Source organism: Monodelphis domestica, chromosome 8 (assembly GCF_027887165.1).
Source record: "Monodelphis domestica isolate mMonDom1 chromosome 8, mMonDom1.pri, whole genome shotgun sequence".
Lineage (NCBI taxonomy): Eukaryota > Metazoa > Chordata > Mammalia > Didelphimorphia > Didelphidae > Monodelphis > Monodelphis domestica.
The window spans coordinates 178,333,681-178,361,627 of NC_077234.1; the positions used below are offsets into that span (position 1 = coordinate 178,333,681).

Below are 27,947 nucleotides of genomic sequence, written 5' to 3' on the forward strand. Positions count from 1 at the left end.
CATCCTTTCTCTCCTCTTCTCAGATTCTAGTTTTTCTGGCTTTCTTCATGACTCAGCTCAATTTCAAGTTTTTTTGGTTAGAGGATTTTTTTAGTCCCACTCAAGACTAATGCTTCTTTTAGAGATAAACTTCGATTACCCTTTATGTTTCTTTTCTATTCAAAATTCTTTGCATGTTGTCTCTTCCATCATATTGGGAGCTTTTTGAGGTCAGGGACTGTTTTTCTCTTTTCTTTTCTTTCTGCCTTTTTTTTTACCAGTACCTGACATTTAGTAGGCATCTAAGAAATATTAGTTTACTTGACTTAATTTGAAATTTGCTGCTTTACTTTTTCATTGCTATGAGAACATTTTTAATACCAGCATATTTGGATAGCTACATAAAGCTACATAAATCATTCCTAAAGCTTGACATAAAAGTAAAAAATCTCATGACTCCATATGTAACACTATCGCCTAGGTTACTTAGCTACTTAAAGCTTTTGTCTTGTTCACACTCAACTGTCAAAACACATTTCCCCTAATTTATACTTGGAATTTTTAAATGAATTATAGGGCTTTCTATGTCTCCACTTATATCCTCATTCATTTTTTATTATATTCAATAAACATTGGTAATCTTGTTTTTAACCACATCATTTCAATGTATTGAAAATTACTTTAAATCATATCACTGTCCCTCAATTTTATACCATCTACAAGTTTACTAATCACTATCACAGTTGTGTAAAGAGATGAAATAATGAATGAATGAATAAGTGAAAAGCATTTTTCAGCAGCCAAATAAACTCTGACTTTTGTGATTAGGGAAACAGAACCTTCCTGTTAGATATGAGCCTATCCAGACAAGTTACCCTAAGATATGGTAGTCAATCTAGGCATGCTCCAAAGGCTAGCAAGTATCATAGTTGAAATAGACAAAATTCTTTAAATAGTTTAATTAACTTTCTTATGGCATAATTATCTATGTACTGAGTCTTTGCTCACTACTTCCCATACATTATTTCTCCTAAGCTATTATTTCATTTAGTGTGAAAAACCAAAAGTCTATGCATAGAAGAACATGTTCAACATGGTTAGTTGGGTAAAGAGTTGGAAAATGAAACATGAGCAAAGAGGGCAAAGAAAGGCTTTCCTCCAGATAGCTCAATATTCAACTTGACCATAAGTACCATTTAAGTGTTTGTTTGTTTTTATAATGTATATTTTTATTCAAAATGTTTATTGGCTGCATTGATTGGTTGCAGTTAAGCTTATTCAAATGCCCCAGAAAAGAGCTCAGTTCCATATTGACATACTTACATGACAATACAAACTGTACTGAGTTTTAAATTATTAATAAGTCTTCAAGGTTGAACTCAGTTTACCTGATAATAATTGACATATTAATTACATTTAGGTCCCTAGTTCTTAACATAGTGTCTTAATACATTTTAAATTTAACTGAACAGAATTGCATTAAATTGAATTGTAGTCAATTGAACTAAATTAAAAATGAACAGAGGAGAGGGAAGGCAATTTAGACAATTTAGGGAACAGTGTGAGCAATATTAAAGAGGTGAGAAAGCACAGCTTATTTGAAGGGGGAAACAAAGATAGCATGGGGCTAGGATAGAGTGATATGAGATAAGGCTAAAATAAAAGTAATGTGGCTTCAAAATATGGACAACTGTGAAAGTCAAACCAGAGTCTGAAACCACAGAGATTAAACTCCAGTGGGCAGCACCAGATTAAAATCCAATTGGAAAATTTTAACAAAATAAATAAAAATAAAATAAAATCTAGATCAAATTAATTTGTTATTTTCAATGTCTTCATGGGTCCTTTTCTATTTGAGTTTTACAACACTGATCTGAACTATACTATCTGATTCTTTGGAGGATATAGAAAATGTTTGAACAAAAGAAAGGCATAACCAGAATGGTAGGGAGTTATTCTAGAATAGTAATACTTGATATTAGTACAGTAAAAGATTTTTAAATTTATAAAGCCATTTATAATCTTGCATAATCTGATGAAGTAGGTACTATACATATTACTGTTTTCATTTTATAGATAAGTACATTGACACTGAGAGAGGTTTAATGACTGGCATTTGATCACAGAACTATAACTCTTGGTGATAGGGTTCAAACTAGGTTCTCTTTTGCATTCATGTCCCAAACTCTTCAAAACAATATGCGACATTTCCAGAATATGTGTGAAAAATATATCATGTTCCTGTTGAGGTCAAGGGCTGTCTTTTTTGGTATCCCCAATTCTTAGCCTATCTGGCACATAATAGGCACTTTATATGTTTATTGACTGACTGGAGGGATGATAATTTAGAGGTTTCAAAACATTAATAGGCTATTACGGTCATCTAGGCAGGTAGGATTGAGGACCAAAAATAATATAGTCAAAGTAGAAATAAAAATGAAGGGGCAAATGTCTGAAATATTGATGAAGAATAGGTACAGTAAAACGATCAGAAGTTCCAGAATTAGAGGATGGAGGTTCAAATTCTGCTGCTGATGCTTTATTATGTGTGATCTTAGGTAAGTCACTTTATTTCAATAGGATTCAGTTTCTATAAAATTGGAAGGGAGTGGTCCCAGTAGCCTATGAGATTCCTTTCAGTTTTAGCTCTATAAGTCTTTGATTCAATTAATTTTTAACGTTTGTCTCTAACAAATGATAGTTAATGTCTTTTTCTTGAGCAAGAGAATTGTGAATAAGTAACAGATTTAATAGCTAAATGTATATGATCAACACAGGATTAAAAATGCATATCACCAAGGTTTTGAAAAATGGACAAAGTAGTGATTGGTGCCATCACTGATGGAAAAGGTGAGGTTAGAGGAATACTTTTAGATGAAAATCAGTGAGCTCCATTATTGACATGCTGAGGTAGAAATATTGCTGAGACATTCAGGTGAAGATGAGCAGTTGGCAAATTGAGTTGTGTATTCAACACTACAAAGAAAAGTCATTTACCCTTCTTTCACTGTTCTTTGCACATCTATTTGGTTATATAATCATTCACTATTAATAAATCAAAATTAAAAAATTATCCATATTTCAAATTTTATAATCACTAACAACTAAAATCAAATTTCTCTAATCTTCTGTTACTTATCTGCCAAGCAATGAAAAAGTTAAAAAACGATGCAGTCTTTATTTTTCTCTCCTCAGCCAATTGTTAGTAGCCACCAGGCAAGGGAGCAGAAGGATACTCTCCTTGAAATACAGGAATCTACTGTTCCAGTGCCTAGGGCTCTAATGAGGGTAGGCAGATGGAATCACAACAACATTGCTTGTGACTGACTCAAGTACAAAAGAGAGACTAGTGTGTGCCAAGAGACTGGCTTATTCTTTCTTCATAATTCTTATACACTGCTAGCCGATAGTGTCTGGTAAGAACACCATATGCCCTCTCCAGTGGCTTGGGAATGTCATGTCAGATGGTTTTGAACACAGCTACAAGGAGCCCTATAATTCTGTGCTTAGCTTTGTTTCATCCAATTCATGTTAATGAATATTTAGTATGATGGATGCCTGACTGTCCTCTGCTTGTTGTCTAGCATAGTGAGTGGTAGCATATTTTAATGGGAGGGGAATAGAGAAAAATCAAGAGAAAGGTGTAACTTTGCATCTGATATTTACTACCTATGGGTCTTTGGACATGATACTTCCATTGCTGAAATCTCTTGAGGAGATTAGCCTAGATGTATCCAAATTCTAGATCTTATCATCTCAGTACAAATTTTAGTAATGGAGGTAAGAGGGTTTTTTTGGGGAAAACATTTGAATTTAAAAAAAAAAAATTTACCAATTTCTAATTTAATGTGGAGATGCCATTTTGGATGGTCCTGTACTAGTTTTTCCCATGTCTCATTATCAATTCTAAAGTTGTTCAAAAAGACCTTGAAAGTGTCCTTTTATCACTTCTTCTCACTTCCTTGTGAGTTTTTGCCTTGTGTGTGTTCATTGGAGAAGAATCTTTTTAATGGAGGAATGTATAACAAAGGAAATTGAAGACAAGGTTAGACATGGCTACTTCCTGATGTGGAAGAGCTCAGAATTTTTTACTATTGTTTTCTACTTACTATCTACATCATTTTTTGGCAAAGTAACCACATCCAATAGTAATAGGCACTGTGAAAATAAAAGAATTATGACTGGGTAAGTCAATATGACAAATTTAGTTTCTTAGACAAACATTATTTTTGTTTTTCCTTTCATAGTGAAATGAGTAGATATTGTTGATGATTGTTAAGTTTACAACTTTTTACAAGAAGAAAATTTAATAAGGAATAGCTTATGGGTCTGATAATCCTGAATACTTTTAGTTATCCTTTTGAAGAAGCATATGGAGTTCTGTTTTTTCCTCCACTGATTTTGGGTTTCATCTTCTGAGGACACTTAAAGCTTTGTTGGCATAGTATAAAATCTGTCTGCTATTTTCTGCCCTATTTAGTTTAGCATTTTAAGAACCCTCAAGAGCCTGTGCTCAAAGATGCCATACAATCTTCCAAATCTTTTTGTTCCCACTGGTAAGAAGGAAAGGGAACTCCATACTACAATTTCAGATAATTAGCAAAATTAAATAACAAAAAATGCAGAAGTAGGAGATCAGCAAATCATCTGTTTCCCTCTCAGAAAATAAGAACTCAGTACATATTTGCAAACAGGTTTTGGTTTTCAGATGAAATATTCCTGCTGAGTATTTGAAAAATAAAATGATTCTTTTGTAGAATTTTATAGGAACTTAAAGAGAAGAGAATTCTCAAATCTTTGAGGGGATACTTCCCTAATGCAGGCTTAGGAAAATTTAGAATACCAACATGCCTTACTAAGAAATCTGGAAAACGCAAGATTCAGGGAAACTGAGAGAAATAGGTTGGCTTTACTAGAGATCATATGGAATGGAGTGCCATTTCCTTCTCTAGTCCATGCTGTGCTCAGCAAAATTGTTTATTTCCTTTTAGAGGGGGAAAACAAGACATATGTATGGGGGGCTTGGAAGAAAACCAAGCCAGGGAAGAAGAGGAGGTTACAAGTTTTATAGTGTTCTAGTAAGGGAGAGGAGTTTCATGATTGGTCAACAAAGATGGAAGCTTCTGCCCACTAACTAGAGTTTGTCTGAAGCTTAGAAAGTTGAGAGTACTTTCTGTTCAAGACAATGATAACTGGGAACAGCCTTGGAGTTATCTGACTGGATTAAGGGAACCTCTCAGGGATGATCTGAACCTTTACTGTGCAAGATTGTCTACAGACTTACCTTCAGGGTGTGTGCCATTGTTTTATCAGGCTAACCCATATGCTCTTCATCAAGATCTAGAAATTAAGACAATTTTAAACAAAACAGAACCATAGGAAACTGTATGACCCTGACACCTTCAATGCCAAAAAAGTTAAATATACTTAGTTAAATAGAATCATAGTCTTATACAACCTTAAGAAGGAAATGGGAAACCACTCCAATATCTTTGTTAAGAAAACCCCAAATGAATTCATGTAGAGTTGGACAGGACTGAAACAAGTGAACAAAATGTTAATAATAATAATAAACAATAGCACATATACAAACATCTTATTTTATCATTTATCTTCATTTACAAATTAAGAATAGTCAGATTCCTGAATTTCATACATATAGTGAAAATAAAAATCCCCAGAAAAATATTTACTATGCTAAGCCTCCAATCTATAATTCCTATTTTCCCCTAATATAAAAATCTTTTACTGTAAAAGTCTCTTTTTAGTAAGTTGGCTCAAAGATGTAACTCAAATACATACTATTAACAGGTATAGGGGGCAGCTAGGTGGCTCAGTGGATTAAGAGTCAGGCCCAGATATAGGTGGTCCTGTGTTCAAATCTGCCTTCAAATACTTCCTAGCTATGTGACCTTGGGCAAGTCACTTAACCCCCATCGCCTAACCCTTACCACTTTTCTGGTTAGAACCAATAACACAGTACTGATTCTAAGACAGAAGGTAAGGGTTTTAATAACAAAATAAAATAAAACCAGGTATAATTTAATAATGTTCATGAGTGATAAATGAACAATGCATCAGATAAAACTTCCTCTTTATTAAAAGCAAACTTTTAAGTCCTCCCAATTTGCCTAGGAGTGGTGCTAATTTCCCCCAAAGTGTTACCTTTGAACTTTACAACATAATGAAAATACTCTCAGAAAAGCTTAGTAGCAGCCTCAAATTCCCATCCTCTTTTTGGAAACTATTAGGCTATAATTATTGGAGCATGCCCTTCAGTCCTTCAAGAACAGAATTTTAGTGTGCTATGTATAAATAATTCTGTGCTACAAACTTATTTCTATAGTTTCCATTTGGTAAGTGTTATAATTTGCTAGAGTTCTACCTGAAATTGATAACAGACACTTCTCTAGAAAGTTTCTCAAATCCTTCTAATTTCAATGAAATAAAAACTTTTCTTAAACATCTTTCCAAAATTCCATACCCTATACATTTAACAATTTCAATATAAACAGAATCCAACTTGCTTTAACTTTATACTCTGTCTTCTCTTCCCTACTTAAATCTTCTCCTGTATTTTTCCTTCCAGTGATCTTTGAGTCAAACCTTCTTTAAGTTTCTTCATTTCTCAAGGCTACCTCTCTTCCCTTGTGACATTTTGTATTAGTGACTGAATGCTTGTCAGATGCAAAAATGAAGCTATTAAGCAAAACATTCTGAATTCCCTTTGAAAAAGGAATCACAAATAAATAGGAGGAAGTGTATTAGTCAGAGAACACCTAAGGAAACAAAACTCATCTAAATGTGATTTTTAAAAAATTATCTTTAAATTTCTAAAGGAGATATAATCATCATCAGAAAAGATTTTTATAACATACTAGCCTATTTGGAGCTAATTATATTCCTGTCTCAGTCTGTCTTAGTGTAGTAGTGTGGAATAACTTGAGAAAGATTGAAAGATTATGCTATCATACATTCCAAATCAGACTTAGTTTTAATAGTATAGTCTTCTGTTCTAAAGTATCTAGGCCATTTATTGTTTATCCTGGAAAATTAAGTAATAATTGACTATAAATAGAAGAGAAGAGCATATACATATAGGAACAGGAAATTATATATCTTCACATAATTGTATTGTCCAGAGTATCTTTTTATCACAGATTATCTTTAAAGAAAAATAAATATAATATTTGTCAAAGATATTATATGTAATAAATTGATAGCTGGAATGTGGGTCGGAAGACCAGATTATAACACTCACTAATATAATTTGAGAAAAGCCATTTAACAGATCTAGAATCCATTTAAATTATCTAGAAAATGAAGTGCTTGGATTGCTTGACCTATGAAGTTTTATCTTGTCTGTAATTGCATTATATTGTTATATCATGTAACCTCACAGTTAGAAGGGCCAGAATTTAAGAACATCTTGAAGGGCCAAGCTGTGTCAATTGAAACAGTATATATTTTTTATCAACAAGACAAAGAAAATTGATATAAGATGTAAATGTTATTTAAATGTGAAATTATAATTATTTTTGCCTTAATTGATGTGTTTGGTCCTTTAAATATAAACAGTTAACTTAAGCGATATAAGAATGATATTAGAAATTAAGTCATGTTACTTAGTTTAGAGATAAGAAGTGAAGAAACTGACTTGAGAAAGAATTGGAGTTTGAAACAGATCTGAGACAGAGTGTCAGTTTCAAATGTTGACAGTGTGTGTATGAGGTGTAACAGTTTTTCTGTGGCACTTAAGTCTTTCTGGGTATGGCTGTTGCTTTGAGGGGGGTTGGCAGTTAGTCTCTGGGAATGGCAGTTTCTCTCGTTCTTCAAGTGCTGGGAGCAAGTGACATCTTTTCTCTCTCTCTCTCCTCACTGTCTTAGGTAAAAGGAAAGAAGGGAAAAACCTGAATGAGCCAAGTGATTTTCTTTTCCAACTTGGGAAACACTAGTGACTGTCTATTGCTATTTCATAAATTGTTTTATCTCTGAGAAGACCAAAGAAAGACCTGATCTGCTAAAGCTCAGAGTCCTAACTTGGTTCTTGCTGAGGCTCAGCCAGCTGGCCTTTGTTTTTATAACTTGGAGACAAATTTAAGAATTATATACTTCTTATAAGGATAATAGTGTTAGTTTATTGTAAAATAGGAAAAATTTGGGTTAATCAGATCAGGAAGGATCAGTGTAGCCTGTGGAAATAAGAGAATCAATTCCTTGTGGAACAAAGTAATTTTATTTGGGTGGAGTTAGAATCCCTTAGAGTTAGAAATCCTTTTTATATCCTTATATTCTCAATAAGTAGTTTATTTTTGTATAACAAGAGTCTCCTTAGAATACTTGCATCTGGCCCCGAAGAGAAGTTCACTTAAGAGCTTCACTTCAGTTATATAAACTGAAGATACTTTGTAAGCACAGCAAGCAGAATATCTAATCAGTTTTTATCTATAATCAATTCATTGGGTATATTATCTTTACAGTGAGCTTTCATAAACGCCTATTTGCCAATTGCTGCAACAGGTACTGGGGACACAAAGATAAAAGTATTTTGTTTCCTGCTCTCAAAAAATTTAAATTCAATTTTGAGGAAATGCCATAAATGTAGACAAATAAATGCAAAGATAAAGTAAATACAAAATAACTTCTGGTTGATGGAGGGAGGGGAGTGATGCAATAATAGATAAAAGGGAAGTAATTAGATCACCAGGAAGTGGCAATTTATTTCCTTGGAGGAATCCAGGGTTTCTTAATGTAAAAGTGAGAAAGAAATGTAGTACATATGTAAAATATCTAGCATGGGAGAAGTCTTAGAACAAGAGGTACAGGGTCTGGCACCTAGTATGGCAAGTAGGTATATTTATCTAGAAAGTAGATTATATGAAGGACAGAGTATATTAAACCCAGAAATCTTGGTTAAGACCAGAAGGTGAAAAAGTTTGTATTTTATATGGATGGATAAGATGGAAGTTTTTAATTGAGAATATAATCTGGTTGGACTTCACTTTAAGAATATCAGTTTGAAAATTGTATGAAGAATGGATTGGAAAAGGAAATGACTAGAGATAGTGACACCAATTAGGAGGCTTTTTTCGATAACCTAATGGACTTTTCTCAGTTATCACCATTGTCCTCTTTGTTCTATTTGCCCATCTTTTTATTAAAGATAAGTTTTTCTATCTATGTTTCTGTGACTTTGTTCATTCTTCATTTTCTTCTGGTCCACAGGATCTTTCCTTGTCTGCAGGACCCTCCCTTTAATACAATCAAACTGGTCTTATTGCTATTCCTCACACTAAGAATGAGTCATCATGTATTTTTTATCTCCTAACTATAGGTAAACATGAAAAATCTTATCTCAAGCCTCTTTTCTCTTGCACTCTTAGTGATCTATTCTGCTCCTATTGCTCCATTAATCATCTCTTTGTGGATGAATTCCAGAACTATATCTCCAAACATTATCCCTTTTCTGGAATTTAGTGTCCAAACAACAATTAATTACTGGACATTTTCACATAATGCAGATGAGTCCCAAATTTTATGTCAAATCTATTTTTATGAGATCCATTTCCCCAATACCAGTTACTACTGGACATTTTGAAGTTGTTGCCATATAGGCATATCATTTGTACATACATTTCAACATTTGTTTTTAAAAGTTATCTTTCTTCCACAAACTCTTTGAACTTCCCTATTTCTATTGATAGCATCAATATCCTTCCAGTTACATAGGTTGCAACCTTGGAAGTATCCTTGATCTCTCAGCCCACACAGCTTAATCACTCATTAACTTTCATCTGGATTATAGGAATAATATCCTACTTCATATTCCTGTCACAAGTTTCTCCTTTCTCCAATCTACTCTTCATATGTGCTAATAAAAACAAATTTGACCATTTCCCTCCCCAACTCAATAAAATATGAAAGGTTCTCTATTACCAGTAGGATCAAATGCAAATTCCTTTGTTTTCAATCTTGTCTTTTATAACCTGGCTCTAGCTTACTTTTACAGTCTTATTAAATGTACATTATACCCCTTTAGATATCCTTTGGTCTAGCCAAATTGGTCTTATTGCTATTCCTCACATAAAAAATTCCATTTCCCACCTCCCTGAGTTACTCAAGTTATTTCACTTTCCTAGAGGGTCCTTCACTTCCCTCATCACTACCATCTTCGAATATGTAGGTAACTTCAAAGCTTAGAACAAATCAATGCAACCTTTTTTTGTGATGTCTTCCCTCATTCCTCTGTGGTATCCCCCAAATTATCCTGATTGTGTAATATATATATATATATATATTTATTTATTACTTATAATACAAAATAATATTTCCAACTTTATAAATATATTATATGTAGATATACTATATAACATATAAATATTATATATATGTACATATATATATATAATCAAGATATAATGTAATATATGTGATAGAGAGAGGCATGTTTGTAAAGGAAAAAAAAGCAGTAAAAGCAAAAAATTGAACATTTGGGAGAGAATGGGTGATTATGATCAAAGAGGCAAGTTCCCTAGGGAAAAAGAGCAAATGCAGTAAAGGTGTAATGTAGACAGAAATAGAGGTATTGGCCTTAGCAAGGGGGTTTACTTCTTACACTGAGTCTGGAACAAAAGAAAAGTGAGGGTTGTTTGCATGATGCTATTAAAATAATTTGAATTCTAAAACTGGGTAGAAAAGAGAGATTGTGACATTATGTTAAATGAAATAATATTTATAAAGTGTTTAACAGTATTTGGCATATAGTAAGTAATATATAAATTGTAACTATCATTTTTTTCAATACAGCATGAATTAAGGTTTTCTAAGGGGGAAAGAGTGATGATGGTGTAGGTCACTTGAATAGAGAAGAGAAAATTTGGAATTAAGAAATAGTAGAAGGAGTAAAATATAGCAGTCAAGGACATAAATTCTTATAATGAATAGTTAACACTGTTGTTAGAATTCAGCAACAAGTAAGAAGGAAAGAATATATGGGAATAATCAAGAGTTGAAGTTAGTAAAGGAATGAGTAGTGCTTCAACAAGGGGGTCAAGGGATACAAGGATAGGAGGTGATGTAAGTCAGATTGGTCAAATATTGGTCCAAGATTTTGAATAATGGAAATTGAGACCATAGAATGGGTGATAGTCAAACAAAGTAAACATAGGTCACTTGACTGGAGGTCAAGGTAAGTTCAGACAAGTTTCAGAACAGGGAAGTGTGGGGAGAGATGAAAAGATATATTTATTTTAAATAAATTAACTAACAATTGAGATTAAATATCTACAGTAATAATATTCAGTTTAGTTTGATAATGCTTGCAGTTTTCATCAGATCTATATATTTTTGCTCAGTTCACCCAGGACAGAAATAAATAACATTATACTATGGAGGAAGCAATAGTGAATTCCATTTCCAATACCCTAGAAACATTATTTAAACTATGTTGGAAATAGCAAGTCTTGCCCCATTTAAATGATGATATAGAATAGACACTTAGAGTCTGATAATGAGTGCTCTTCAGTCATCACTTGTGGGACTAAGTTGATGGGTTGCAGCTGATTTTGAATGTATAATATTGATTAATTTTAGTTCCTTGATGAAAACTAATCATTATGTAATTGATTCATTTTCTTGGCTCAGAATTGAAGGGCTTACACTTCAGCCTATGACGCATAAAAGCTAAAAGAAGGCAATATGTAGCTATTCTTATCTCAGAATTTTACGAATTTGCAATTTATTTTCCTAAGAAGATAACACACATTACTACTGGCAATAAAAAAAAAATAAAAAATGTGGTGATCAGGTGGGAAATGTTACATCAGGAAAATGCTTCTGCTATTTCTGCTATACCTGGAGGCATACCGAAGATTCCAAGTGTAGCCACATTTCTTCAGAATTTTCAATAGTATATTACTTTCAACTTACTTCCCACAAAATCCATTAATTTTTTCTTCTAATTTCTAGTCTTTTTCTTGTCCTGTATCACTTATTTAACATTTACATATCTTACTTAAAATACAATTCAGTTTGATAAAGCCATGTAACCCATAATTTAAAATAATTTCCACTATCAGCTGTTTTTAGTGTATTAGATTAAAATTGAATTTGAATAAAGGGGATTCCCCAAGGATCCTTATAAAACTATTTTTACTTACTGACTTCATGTACATGAAGTAAAAATATGTCTTATAACCAAGGAAACAATAACTGATTATTTCAATAGAATTTTCTCTTTGCACACATTAAACAATACAAATAAGCTATTGCATCAAAGCAGCATATGTCTCTGAAGCCCAGTGGTGGGCTTTTAAAAAGGATATGATTTAGAAAAGGTGCATAGGAAAGACACAAATTATTATTTTAGAACATGGTTTGGAATGATTGGAGAACTTATCACTGTTGTCAAAAGGTTGATTGCAGGTTTCATCAAACTGACCTGGTATTTGTGATTGATTCATCAGGCTCACATTTAAGATAATTCCTAAAATTTTCCTATAGGTTACTTATTTTCTAATATATTACATTTTTAGACAATTTAACACATATTTGTTAAATCCTTATGATGTTTCTGGCAATTTGCTAACTGCTTGAAATAATAATAATAACCGAAAGACAATGTTGGCCTTCAAGGACTTTACAATCTCATGGGAGAACACATAAAAGGTAGGTTGAATTAGAGATGAGGAATGGCCTGGTAGAGAAAATCTTGAAGAGATGAGTATAGCCTAGAGATGAATGAAGACATAGTTGGTCTGAACCTTCTTAAATTGAAAATTCTGGCAAGGGTGTGGGGGTTGGTTATAAGGAGCCGATGAGAAGATGAGACCACAGGGATGTAAGCTAATTCCAATGTGAGTAGTCACAGCATGTGGAGGGGTAAAAGAAACATCCAGTACCTAGAAATTTCTATGGAATAGTAAAGAATGTCCTATTGAAATTAATTATCAGTGAACCTTATTTTAAAAAAAAAACTAGAGTTTTCTGGTAGGATTATATGAACTCTGATGCATTTTTGTTTAAAGGCATTTTCTACATGTGAAGATAGAAGCCACTTTGGCCCTGGAGCTTCGCATTCAATTCATCCATTATCCCACTATCAGAATACCATTTCTTACTTTTAAATCTAGTTATGCCTTTTTGTTGCTCAACAATCATTATTGTCTCTGTTTTCTTCCCAGTAAAATTTAAATTCCTTTGTACACTGGAATGTTCACTTACCCAAACAGCAACCATATCAACTTGCCATAGAACCTGGAATTCTCACTCTTAAAACTTCTTCCTTAGTATCCTGACACTTCCAACAATATTTCATCCTCTGATACTTTCCAAAATCACTGCCCCTGCAAAAATGTATCCTCATTTGGCCCTATTCCTTTCTCTTTAATTGCTAACTAAAAATGATTTCATGATAAGGTATTTCTTTTACCATATTTGTACTTTGGAATTTTCCTTCACTGCTTGAGAGACTGAGATAATAATAATGTCAAGTTTACATAAAATATTTAGATTTATGAAATTATTTCATCATAACCATCCTTTGAAGATCTTTAAATATTATGGCAAGAGCAAGAGAAAAAGTAGTCCATGTAACAAGATCATGGAAATGATGAGAAAGGAAAGGATACAAGTGAAAGGCTTAGCCACATTGTAGAAAAGGGCCACTTCATCTCCTGTGAGCATGGAAGAGAATCTGAGCAATATTTTATCACATGGTACCTTTCCAGACCATAGAATTACAGAAGCATGAAATGTTCCTAAGGGCAGAAGAGGAATATTTTCCAGATGGTATAGTTTTTGCTTGGTTTTACCCATGAAAATAAAGTTGCATATGTATATAGCTATGTTTATAAGCATCAGCATTTTTGGATTTTCATTGGTAAAACATTGTATATGATGACACCATAACTTGACCACTTGTCTCTCAAAAAATAAAAATGCTATGTTTAAATAAACCTTCAAGTGGTCTCAAATGAACTTCAACATTGATCATTCTGCTTCAGGTAATATAATGAATAACTTTCTTCTTTCTCCTAAAATCTCTTAGGAAATATGGAATTTTATTTTGTTAGGTGACTTGACAACTATAGTGAGGATTTTTAAAAATTAATTTATCAGAAGTGGTAGTTTATTGTAATGATTTTATAAGGCTTCAGGTAAATTATTCATTAAACCACTGACATAGTATGACTGTCTTATAAGATAACTAACCAGTTGAGTCAGAATTTCTGCTATTCTGCTATCTGAGTCAGACTGCCAGAAATGTTATACATCTCAATTTTTTAATGAGAAAAACTGATACAAATATAGAAAATATAGAAGTGCTTATAGATTTCTCTTCAACATTTGTGGAATACAATTCAGTAAAGTTGGTCAGAGAAAAAGAAATTATTTTGTGTTTGAAATTTCATATAATCAAGTTCCAGTTATGATTTTGTGGATAAATGGGATGAAATTATCATGATACTATCTACACTCCCAATGGAATAACATTTTTTTTGCTTTATACTTGACAGAATTGCATTACCCCAAGGGAATAGTTGCTTTACTAAAGTTGCCTGAAATACTAAAAGAGATTATATTAATTCTGTTTCCTTTTAGTTGACATTCAAGACTTTTGATTAAATGCACTGGTCTTTTGTTTCCAGCTATTTAGGCACAGATGTAGGGTCACTTGAAATACTTATGAAGTGGAAAAGGACAAATTTGGCTATCCTTCATCTATTTATGCAGTGTTAAATTTTTATTGTGTTTGGACTTGAATATTTAAGTTGGTGGTTGCCAGGGACTTAATTTATAAATCCCAAAATGAATTACTCATGTAAATGGAATTATGGTAGTTTATTTTATAATAGAGGGAAGATATTAAGGAATAGAGAAAAAGGGAGAGAGAGAGGGAGAAAGCTCTGGCTTCTGGCTTCCTCTGAGCCAGGTAGAAATTCTAAGGCACCAATCAAGTTAACACCTCCAGAAAGGGCAAGGAACTAAGTCAGCCTTGACATTCACCATGGTGACCATCTAAAAAGAAAGCAGTCTGAGATCTCCTGCATGAGCTCCTCCAGGGGTCCAATTCCACAGCCAAGTGTCTTCACTCAAAGTCTGAGTGTCTGTCTTCTAGTCTCTCCTCAAGTATCTGTTTTCCAGACTCTCCTCCATGTGACTCTTCTTCACTCCAAGTTCGAGTGACTGTTCTATCCAGTCCAACTATGAGTGACTAAAGATTTTTGATCCATTGAATTGATCCTGTGTATCTCTGTTTCCTCTATTTAAAGACCTTTTTCTCTTTTGTCACCTCCCCTAAATTTTACATCTACCAATCATAGCAGATGCTCCTCTCCAGGACTGCCCACTCAATGTATGAAATAGGTATCACACCTTTTGTAGTTAGTTAACACCTTTTGTGGTTAGTTAACATTTTTTGTAGTTAGTTAACAGCTTTTTATAGTTAAAATGGGTAGATCTACTTTAAATACTGAGTTAACACTTCTGTGGATTAAAATTTAAAAATAGACAGGGGATTATAATTTAATCTTCACAATAAAGGAAGAACTAAGTACCTTTATTGTTATAATCAGGAGATAGCCAAATCCAATCTTCACAGCAGGGTGTTATATTTATGTTGGTTCCACTCTATATACATTGAAATAGTTACTGAAACCACATGTTCTCTTCCCTGCTTTATTGGGTCCTTGAATAATTGAACCCTTGTTAAATGGTAGAAAATTTAATTTTTTAATTTGAGCATAAAGGGGATAAAGCAATCAGTTATCAAATTTTGCTGGAGGACACATAAAGATTTCATTTTAATTTTGTTCTAGTTGTGGAAAAAATAAAATGTTGAAATATGCAAAAGAGATTAAGGAAAATGTTCATGGACATTTTAAGCACATTAGATGCATTAATAGATGGAGGTTACAAAGTATATTACAATGAAAAAGAAGTCTGCTTTGGGAACCAAGGATTTAAATTTGATATTTTCCATATATTACCTGTGTGTTAGGCAAGTCATTTACATTATCTGACATCATTTCCCTAATCTTTAAAACAAGGAAGTTGGAAGGAATTACCTAAGTTTTCCTCTAGCTACAACCCTATAAAACTATTGAAAGTCTGCCCTTAAATGGTTCAGATGTCCCCAAATTATTGCTTATTTTGAGGCCCAAATATTCAAAATAAATTTTAAAAACATTTTATAAATGTATTAAAAATTTTGACCAAGGAGGCCTTTTGTTTATGGTAGCAGATATGGAGAATTTTGGAAGACCTAATGACACAAAAAAGTAGAATATGTCAAGTGCAGAAGCAGACTAAAAGCTAAGAATACAACTACACTACATCAGTTAATGAATTTGTAAGAGTTTAATGAATTTGTCTTTAAAAAAAAATCCACATAAGTTCCAGATGTCCACATTTGAACATCATAGGAACTGTTCTTATTCTGTAGGAGTATGTATTAGCAAAGGCTATTCAATTGATTAGGACATAGGATAAATATTATCTAATTCCAGAAGAAAAAGGGATTTGTAATATTCTGAGCAAGTCTTTGATGCAGATTTGTTGGGATTGGGAGATACTGGATGAAAGATTTGTAATAAAGAACACATGAAACAAATATGAAACATAATTTGGGCATACACAGAAGCTTGATTACAGTGTTGTTGTTGTTGTTGTTGTTGTTGTTTTCTATTTTGGGATAGAGAGAACCAAAGAGTCAATATAGATACCGTATTGCTGAAGGTCATGTCAGGTAAATCATTAAGGAAAATTTGGAGTATAGGAGCTACCTGCAAAGAAATGTAAAATTGAGCAGTAAAAACAATATAACAATGTAATAAACTGATTGTCTTTTTGATTTGTAATATTTTGTTGGTGTGGGGTTTCTCTTTGTCTTTGCAAATTACAGCTGCTCTGTGATTTGACAATTGTATGAGTGGCTGTAAACAAAACATGGAGCTGCTAGTCATAGTACTTATAGAGTTGGACTTGGAGTCAGGAAGATAAGCCCTTACTAAGTCATATGGTCCTGCATGAGTAACTTATCTCTCTCATCTTTTAAATTAATGGATTGGGCTCAATAAGCTTTAATGTCCTATTGAGCTCTAAATCTTTGATTCCATGAACAAAAAATCTAACCTTCTCTAGGTAAGACAATTCAAAGTTCAGTAGGCTGCCTTCAGAAGGATAGTTGGCCACTTGCCTAGTATACAAAGTCATTTTAGCTTGATAGAACTTGCCATAAGTCCTTATATTTTTATTTATTTATTTACAAATTACATGTAATAATGCATTTCCACATAATTTTTCTGAAGTTATATGATCAAAATTGTCTCCCTTCTTCCTTTCCCTCCTTCTTTCAAGAGCTAGCAAACAATTCTATCTGGTTTATATATGATGTCCTTGTATTTCAGAAAAGGCCTTTTAGAACCCAGTGTCAATTTTGCCAGGATGGGATATTGAATTAGGAGTTAGTAGAATATATTAGTAATCATAGAATTAACTGATGTAATAAAAATTACAATAATAAAAATACTTCCTGCTTATATAGTACTTTAAAATACTTTGTCAATGTGACCATTTGAGGAAGGTTGATTATGTTCCCATTTTCTAGATATGAAAACCAACTGCTTTGTAGTTATTCTAATAGTTCAAAGATTCATAGTTTTAGACACCAAAGGGACTTTAGAATTTACCTGGTTGAATTTCTTCATTTTATTAAAGAGGAAACTGAGGCTCAGAAAGGTTCAATGACTTCCCCAAAGTCATGAGATTACATTTCCTTTATTTACTCTGGATAAAAGTAGAGAAATCACTGGCTATTTAGCTAAAGAAACTTTATTTAAATCTGACCTTTGTGACTTTAGACAAGCCATTTAACCAACTGGGGTCTCAATTTCCTCATTTGAAAAATGATATGACTAGATTAGATTGTTCCTGAGTTTCCTTCCTGGTCTATATTTATGATTCTCTGGTATAAACAGAAACTTAGTTTTTAAAATCTGTACATAGCAAACAAATTATTTTCAATGACATTTCACTAGTAATAGATTTATCTCTCTAAAGTGAAAGTTATTTATTTTAGAAAAAAATCAATGTCATTTAAAACTATTTCTCTTTCCCTCTCTCCAGGCTGGAGCCAATGTCCTGTTGCAGGATGTCAATGGGAATATACCCCTAGATTATGCTGTGGAAGGGACAGAGTCAAGCTGTATCCTTTTGACCTATCTAGATGAAAATGGTAGGTTCCCTTTTTCACTTAAATAATACAATGGTGCTTTTATCTCTGTCAGAAAATTTTCAGTATGGATACTGTGAATTTTAAAACTACTCCACCCTACTGAGACCGTACTTTAGAAGATTTGATTTAGCTATTTCCTGATATGTAAGAATGGAGATATTTGGTCTAACAGAATCAGGTCTTAGGAACTCTACATTGCTCCACCTTTCCTAGATTAACAAGGTCAGGGATGTCTGCACCCATACTCAAGGATTAAGTATCTAAGAAGATGGCCTTCAATAGACATGTGCAGAAACAGCTGACAGACCCCTGGGCTGTCCTAAGTCAAGCTAAGCTATCATTCGTACAGATGAGACGCAGGAAAGTGACGTGAAACCGTATATATAGGGCACATCACTTCCTCTCTTTGCCCTCTTTCCTTGGAGTAGCGGTTCTGGCTGGCAGCGTGCTAAGTGTTCTGACATCTTGGTAGGGTGGCAGTTATTTGTCTGGGTTTTGGTAGTGAGTTTGCCCTTGAGCTGATTCAGGTTCAGGCATCTTGGCTGAGCCCTCTTGGAGTTCAGGCTGATTCCTTCCTCCTTTATTCTCCAAAACTTTACCTTCCTAGAGCCTCTGGTCTTCCAATCCTATACCCTTTCCTTCTTCCTTCTTAATTTCTTTCCACTATATTAATTTAATCACCATAAATTTCCAGCTGACTTGGATTTTTTTTATATTTGGGATATCATGGTGACCAAATAATTAATATAGTTTAGGTCCCAACACTAAAATCATCCTTTACAATACCTTTTTCCTATCTCATTGGTTTATGCAAATAAGAGAACCCTTCTTAATCATTGCATTTTTTGCTCTCATTGTAATTTATTAGGAATATGTTCATGTGTGAAGACTCAAGCTGAACAAAGCAATAGTCTCCCAAAACACCAACAATGGAAGGATATTTTAACAAGCTTTTTCAGTCCATAATTGTTGGGACTAAGTTTGTATATACAATGCTTTTCCATTGGGAGGGAAACGGGAAAAAGGATATAATTAATAAAAAGAAAAATAATTCTTTCTCTTGTAACAGGTAAATTAGTTTCTCTACCAAAAATATTATATTTTAGAGTTTTATTAAAGATTATTAGAAATCAAGGAAATAAGAAAATATAGAATAAGAAAAGCACGTGTTTAGGAGGGCTGAAAAGCCCATTCATAGCCACTTACTCTACATCTTGAGAGACGCGTGTGTTTAGAAGTGGAAGTAGAGAGCCCAAGTAGGTGGTACAGTCATTTTAATTACCCATTTTGTTCTTGTCCCAGGTGGGTATTTCTGGTGAGATTATAGGGCATTCTGGGAAGTGCCAAGGACTTCTGGGGATTTGAAGTCTGGGATTCAAATCTCCATTTTTACACTCTCGAGGAGATTACAGTCTAAAGTAGGGGGTAGCTAACAAAAGAAGTTAGGAAAGCAGGTGAGGCAGGACCACAAGGTACCTCATATCTTGTCTTGTGGAGTTGAAACCAGGCAGAGAGACAGAGGCAAAGTGAAGTGAGTCCAATTTCTGCCTTCTTATAAAGGAAGAAATTAGGAGGAATTTGGTACTGTGCCCTACAACTTTACAGTCACAGCAGAGAGGAGGCTTGAATTGAGAAGTGATGAGCTTCCTTTCAGATAGAGGTTTTATGTCTAAAATATAGAGAGAACTTTGTCAAACCTATACCAATAAGAACCATTCTTTCAATTGATAAATGGGCAAAATATATAAACAAATTTCAGATGAAGAAATGAAAGTAATATGTAGGTATATAAAATGCTCTAAATCACTACTGATTAGAGAAATTCACATGAAAACAACTCTGAGATATTATCTCATACCCATCTATCTGGCTAAAATGATAAAAGGCAAAATGACAAATTTTGGAGAGGATATAGACAAATTGAGACAGTAATACACTGATGATGGAGCTTTGAACTCACCCAAACATTTTGGCAATAAATTTGGAATTGCACGAAGAGAGTCATAAAACTGTGTATACACTTAGACCCATTGCTGAGTCTGTTTCCCAAGGAAATCAGAGAAAAAGGAAAAGGGCCCATATGTTACAAAATAGTTTTTGCAATTTTTCCTTATGTTGGCAAAGAATTACAAATTAATAGGTTGCCCATTAATTGGGGGATGGCTAAACAAATTGTGGTATATGATTGTGATAGAATGCTGCACCATAAGAAATGATAAGCAGACTGAGGTTTTGAACTTAGAAAGTACTACACAAAATGATGAATAGTGAAAGGAGTAGAAACAGGAGAATGTTACATGTAATCACACAATTAATGCTGGATAAATAAACTATGTATGTTATCTCCAGAAAATAAATATAAAAGCGAAACATGAAAGACTTGATTTATACATACATGTTAACCTCCATGTTCATATATTCTATGTTGCAGAGAGGATGGAAATTGACTAGGAAATTTATGGAGAGGATTTATTATGTAGATATGAAGAAAAATAAACTAAACTATAGATTTGTGATTTCATTTTTGTACAATTTTTTCTTTGTATGTGGAAATGCTTGCTTTGTTTGATTTTGTAAAATTTGGAATAAAAAAGTGTGGTTAAAAAATGTGATGAGCTTATCATGGGAGGGGAATCTTGTTCTCTGAAGATGAAACTAGGCAGAGCAGCAACTGCAAAGTAATGTCATTGACAGATCAATTCCCTACAAATTTAGCTGCTTACAATAAGATTTTTAACTACCGTGTATTTCTTGTGATAACACGAGGTCAATGAAGTATAGCACTTGGAAACAAAGCAACAAATCTACCTCATTGCTCACCTAGATTTCCCCCTCCTACACATTTTTAAAAGGTTTATTCTCAGCATTGATTAGGATAATAATAATTTGTACTTAAAACACTTAAAATATAGCCCAATTAAGTCTTAAGAGGGAGGTAATTATTATTATCTTTGTTTAAAAAATGAGAAAACAGATTGATGAAGTGTCCCTTTTGGAAGTCATTCAGTCAATTATTAAAAGAATAAGTAATCAAGAATCTTTAGCTGAACCTTGTACCAAATCCATATGGTCCTCTTTCCATAATTCATTATTTTTTCTTCCATTGTGATAAGAAATCACTTGCTCTCTTTATATGCTGCCCTTTTGCAGACAGATTACATTCATGGTAATGGTAATGAAGTTTGAAATTATACACATTTTGCTATTTGGATCTTGAAATTTGGCAATTTGCACACTTTTCATGAATTTTAGTGGTAAATTTGCAAAAAGTTTAGTACTTTTAATTTCACAGTGCTAGTTCCATAGTTTTTTCTTGACCCTTTGCTTCCCTTCTGTCTTTTTTAGCAGCTACTGTTAATTAATTATTCTTTGAAAAAAGAAAGCCATTACTTGTCAATTGATTAAAGATAATTTATTAACATGACTGATATAATCTCATGTGGGTTTGATCATATGGACATCTTAGTTTCCTAGTTATTTGGAAGATAATATTTAGTAAGACATCATAGTATTTTACTATAGTAAAACTATTATATATTTACCTAATATATTTGCCAAATAATGAAAAGTACGTGGCATTACATTTTCAGTTTGGGAGAAAGACTAATGAAGGTATAAATGAGAGGGAGGTGCTGAAGATAAATGATTAGGAGAAAGTAAGTCACAACTTCAGCTGTCACAATCAATTTTTAAAATAAACATTTGCCAGGAACAAATTCATCCTCATATATCTTTAATTTTTAATTTTGTTTATACCATTTGTCACTATTGTAGTAATGGTCTCTGCTGATACCATCCATCTGTTTCTCTCCCCCACCTAATCCACAATCTGTGTTCTGTTTATGTCAGCTCTTTTCCCACTTATCTGCATCATCTGGAATTGCTTTTTGCAAATTCTGTGTAATTTGATTCATGGTCTGGCCTTCTCATTGGTGCTCTTTTAGTGGATGCTTGTCTGTTTGGACCTGTTTGGGTTGAGGACACTTAGAACTAATGACCTTAGAGAAGATTTTTATTTTGTTTTCACTGCATAAAAGTTATGTAATCACATTATTTTTATCTTTCAATTTTGATTTTCCTCTTACTTTTCTGTGATAAATTATTGTTCTAGTTTCAGAAAATTTTATTTTGCTGTCATATCTCAGATAAATGTGGCAGGAGATCAGTGGAAAGGTTGGTAACATGGAAAATAGATTGGTTAAGTGTATGGTTACAACTGGTTGACTGAATGAACATGCATTGATCAATTAACCATAGCTTATCTCCAGCGTGTCCTAATCAGAAATATGAGACAACCAAGGAGGCCTGGCTCAACATTTGATGGATATTACATTTCAGATGCAAGACAAAGCACAAAACCTCTGAAGAAAGCAATTAGTTACAATAGACAGTTACCAGAGATAGAGAATCATCCTGTTGTGGGGCATGAAAAAAGCGAAATGGACTTCCCAAGTCTGAATTCTGAAGATCAAAAGTTTGTTTTAGGGACAACAAGTTCGCTCTGTGGATAAAGAGCCAAGCCTAGAGACAGGAGGTCTGGGGTTCAAATTGGGCATCAGATACTTCCTCAATTGCCTAACCCTTACTACTTTTCTGCCTTGGAACCAATACTTAATGTCAGTTCTAAGAAAGAAGATAGGGGTTTTTCAAATAAATAAATACAAATTTTAAATACTTGTACCTTTTTTTTTTGTTTTGTAGCAGATAAAATGATAAATAAAAATAATAGAAAACTTGGGTTTCCTTGCAGTAGGACTAGATAAATATGTTAAAACTGGTTCTGATATCTTAATTTTAAAATTGTCATATTACGTAATCTGTTGCTAATATGAAATACTATACAGTAGTTAGAAGATGAAGCCACTTACTTAGGACCTTACATTGAATTGGGAGACAGATTTCCACAGTTGGAATTACTAAGAGAAGAATTTGGGATTTTGTTTCAGTTTTGGTTTAATTCATACAAAGGATAAGCACTAAAGTTATTAGAGGAGGCTGAGACCATTGTGGCATAGAATACTTGGAGAAAAATTCCTATCAGAAGACATGCTATTGAACCTTGTAGTTAGTGCTTAATCAAGCAAAGAAATATTCCAGGTACAGAAAGAGGAATGAGCATGGTCTATGCCAGGGGAGGTGGGAGAAATGGAAAGGATAACCTGGCTGCAATAATACAATAAAAAAACATTGGCTCTGCAGTCAGAGAATGTAGACTTCAATCCCATCTCTGGGATTATCACTTAATTTCCTTGCGCCTTAATTTAATTGAAAGTAAAATGAGGAGTTTGGATTATACAACTTCTGTGGTCCTTTAAAGCCCCAGATCTATTATCCTGTGAATGGAATTTATGTTGCAGAATGTGTTCCTTTGAGCAAGTAGTAAGTGGAACCTCATTCCCTTCACTCAGCATCATGAGTCGCCATCACCATAATCTCATAGGAATAAATGAGGTAAAATGACAATATTTTTGATGCCTTCATAATTAATAAAAGAGCCTCTTCTTTAACATATGATTCATTGAGTAGAACTAGTTAGAGACTGTCAGTGCATGCTCCATATTCCACCGTTTTTATTTCCCTTATGTATCATTTTAATTTTCCTAGTGTATTATTCCACATGAACATGTGGCACTCTGAGCATGTACCAAATGTCCTTTCACACTATCATTCTGGTGATATAACATGCTTGCAGACCAACTCCAGGGGCTCTCTATTACCTCTAGTATGAAATATAAGCTATGTTGATACTAAAGCTCTACCCAAGTTGGCCCTAGCCTATCTTTCCAGCCTTATTAGATGCCATTGCCCTCCTAAATTCTTCTTTCTAACCAAACTTCCCTTGTGTCTCTTCCTTTATATTTCCATTTCCTCTGGACTGGCTCCTGGACTACTTGTAGTCAATTTTGCAAATAGAGGAATTCTATTTTAAAATTATACCTTTTTCATAATTTCTTATTTTACCTTGTCAATCTGTTTATTTTAAAGTAAGTTTTGAATACATTTTAAAATGATGTCCTAGGTGGTAAATGAGAACTATGTTCTTGACAAGCCCATGAACTATTGAATAATGTATTTCATGACATTAGAAAAATCACAAAAATGAATAAACTTTGAAGTAGAAAATGGATTACATTCATCTACTTAGAATCCATTTAAAATGTGTGAGAAAAATCTGCATGAATCAAGAAGAAATATGCATCAAACCTTTAGATCACTATTTAAACTCTTAAATTTGAAGATTATGGTTTTGGTTTTGGTTTTATTTTAATATATTTCATAAATGTCCATTAAATAACCTCTCTATTTAATGTCTTTGATTTTTTTATTTATTTAAAAATATGTTTCCATGGTTGCATGATTCATGTTCTTTCCCTCCCCTCTTACCTCCCCCCTCCTGGAGCTGACAAGTAATTCTACTGGTTTATACATGTGTTATCACTTGATACTTATTTCCATATTATTCATTAAGCTATCTATTTTTTGAAATGACAAATGGTCTTGTCTAGTCCTGATACATATAAAGGAGTTTTATATTCTCTTATTCCCCCCAAAAGAAAAAATGGACTATATTCAATAATGAAACCATTTAAACACCTATGTATATCTTTTATTTTATTTTTCACTACTTTTCTCCATATTGTTAAAAGGAAAGGAATTTTAAATCCCCTCATTGTAGTATACAGATCCATTTTTTGAACCTTTACCTTTTTCTTAGAATCAATGATAAGTATTAGTTCTAGGACAAAGAGTGGTAAGTGCTAGGCAATTAGGGTTAAGTGACTTCCCAAGGTTTGCACAGCTAGGAAGTGTCTGAGGTAAAATTTGAACCCAGGACCTCCTATTTTCAGCCCTGGTTCTCTCCTACACATACATTTATTAAAAGGTTGCCATGATTATTTGAACAAAGTATGGAGTTTTTTCTTTAGGTATAACTTTGATGGTTATTTTGTTATCCTTTCTTGCATGTAGGTTATTGCTTATACATAGTGTAAACAAATATGTATTTTAAAAGTTTACTTCTTACATTTATGATAGCAATTCTCTTATATAAGATTGTAGCGGGGAGAGACTATCTTTATACTGTGTTCTATCTAGGGTTTTTTATGAAATTATTCTATTATTTAACTTATGCTAACAATTTAAAATAGAAATAACTACGAGTTCTAGAATTTTGTTTCAATGATACAGACTTCTACAAGATGATACAATTTTCTCTATCAATGCAGGTCAAATGGTTTTCTGCAATTTTTAGTCTTAGAGAATTGCATAAATCACTGAAGTATTAAGTCTTTTGCCCATGGTTACACAGACTCTCAGAGGTGGAAATAGAACACAGATCTTCTTCCATTAAAGGACAGCTCTCTCTTTATTACATTATTCTATATAATCAATTTAAAATGAAATCAACAAATATGTATTAAGCAACTATTAGCTCTAATACTGTGCTAAGTACTAAAAATAATACAAAGATGACAGTCAACTTTACAAAAACTTACAGTCCACTTGGGGAAGTGCAACATATTTGACAATATTTTTAAGTAAACATAGGCAACACATGTAACTCTTCATATTATTATTTTATTATTGACTGACTTGATTAATTTATAGCATTGTATTAATAACAATAGTAGAGATGTTATAACACGGAAGTTATTTAATTGATACTTGGTAGAATTCTTATAATCAGTGGTCAGAGAAGTTTATTGTTTTCCTGCTGCTTGAAAGATATTTCTAGCTCTTTTTGACTCTTATTTTCTCCTAAACAGGGGTGGATCTGACCTCACTTCGCCAGATAAAACTTCAGAGACCAATGAGTATGTTGAATGATATAAAACAGCTTTTATCATCAGGAGGAAATGTAAATGAGAAAAATGATGACGGTGTTACACTTGTAAGTTGAAATTCTTAACTCTCATATATTTTTTGAAGAACAATTTAATTCAGCAGACATTAATCAAATGCCTAATATACTCAAAGCACTGATAGGTTCTGTGGAGAAAAAACCCAACAAACAAAAGAGACTATACTATACCATATACTAAACTGATATCTTCAAGGAATTTATGGTTTAATAGAGTGTGTAAGATAAGCAATTACCTAATAATGATATATGGTAATATAATATAGAGTCAAACAAAAGGATTAGAAAATGTGCTATAAGAAATTAGAAAGGGTAGAAATAAATTTCATGGAAGAGGTAGTTAGATCTTAAACTAAAAAATCTCAACATGAGGAAAAGTATTCTAGGCTGAAGTATGGATTCTAAATTCATGGAATCAGAAGAGTGCAGGACAAGATCAAGGAACAACTTCAGTAAATACAGCTATCTGAAATGTGAATCTGTAAAAGGAAAGGCTATACAAGAATTCATAATTATGTTGGGATCAGATTTTATAGAACCTAAACTGTTAAAATAAGGAGTTCTTCTTTTATCCTGCAGCAACCGGAAGCTATTGAATATTTTTATTCAGAAGAATGTTCTGAACAGACTCATTTGACATGAAGTATACATATGTTATCACATAATTTGTAAATTAGATGTTAGTTAATAATAAGAAATCTTTCTCTGTGCAGAGTAGTATATTTGTAGAGGTCAAAGCCAGAACTATTCCTCATGTGAAAACAAATTTTTGTTGTCAGTTTTGTACTTATGGCTGTGATTTTTAAATACCTCAATATATCTAATGATTATTCAAGTCAGCATATGATGTTATTGACTACTACTTTGTCTTCAAAGTTTGTGTCAGTATTTACAAGTTTTACAACTTTCCTCTGTACCTCATGCAATAAGCTGAGAAACACTAAGCAATTAGTGTTGTTTTTTTTTTAATTGGGTGTTACAGCATAATATTTTCAGTCAACCTTTATGCATGGTAAAAGATACTTTTCCCTTGTTTATGTCCAAAAGAAATTACATGCATGAGAGAGAGACTGAACTGCTAAACTATTTGACAGAAGGATACCTTTTTTTAAAACTAGTGTAAATGATTGGTGGCTTGTTTTGGAGCTTACAGCTGAAACTTTATATATGTGTCTCCCTCTAGTGGAAGGTGAGCTCTTTAAGAGCCAGAATTTTCTTGTTTTCCTCAAATTTCTAACACAAGATGTTTGCTGGCTCTTATCCCCCACTTTGTAGTACAACTATGAAGATTCATTTATTCAACAAATTATGTTCCAGCATTACATATGACCTTTGTTATAGAATCTCCAAAGAACTTTACAAAATAGAATACAAGGTCTCCACTAAGCATATTGTATAGTAAGGTGTGATTCTAGACCATAAAACAGCCAGGAAGACTTCTTATAGTCTTCCTCTTGACAATAGGGTATAGAACATTTGGCCACTGCTTGGGTCTGCAGAATGTTAAGAGATGCTTGTCTTGTTGTCTTTTGACAAAGTACAAGTACAAGCTTGAGGCACTGGTGCCTACATGATGTTACACATTCATCATCCTTCCCTCTTTCATCAATGGTAAAAGATGAAACTTAACAGTAAACCATAGAATTATAAAAAGAAAGAGAAAGTGTGGCAAGAGTAGTATCGAATTATTAAAATTGGTATATGTCACACCTGAAAAAATTAGGCATATTTCAAAATTAGAGATGAATTGATAATATTTTAAGCTCCACAAAACCTATAGTATAGTAGAAATGACATTGAACAGGAAATAAAAAGTCTTGAACTGAAATATCATGCCACTTTATATTTTTATTATGTTGAGTAGGTCACTTT

The 27,947-nt window shown here is 33.0% G+C and overlaps 1 protein-coding gene across 1 annotated transcript in view; it reads left to right on the top strand.

The window, feature by feature from the left end:
• Positions 1 to 27,947, top strand: part of MYO16 (myosin XVI) — a 727,392-nt gene that overhangs the window by 190,423 nt on the left and 509,022 nt on the right. The window contains exons 5-6 of the mRNA XM_001375684.5: positions 18,106 to 18,214; positions 25,981 to 26,105. Of these exons, the coding sequence (XP_001375721.4) occupies positions 18,106 to 18,214; positions 25,981 to 26,105 (234 nt within the window). The remainder of the gene's footprint in view (positions 1 to 18,105; positions 18,215 to 25,980; positions 26,106 to 27,947) is intronic.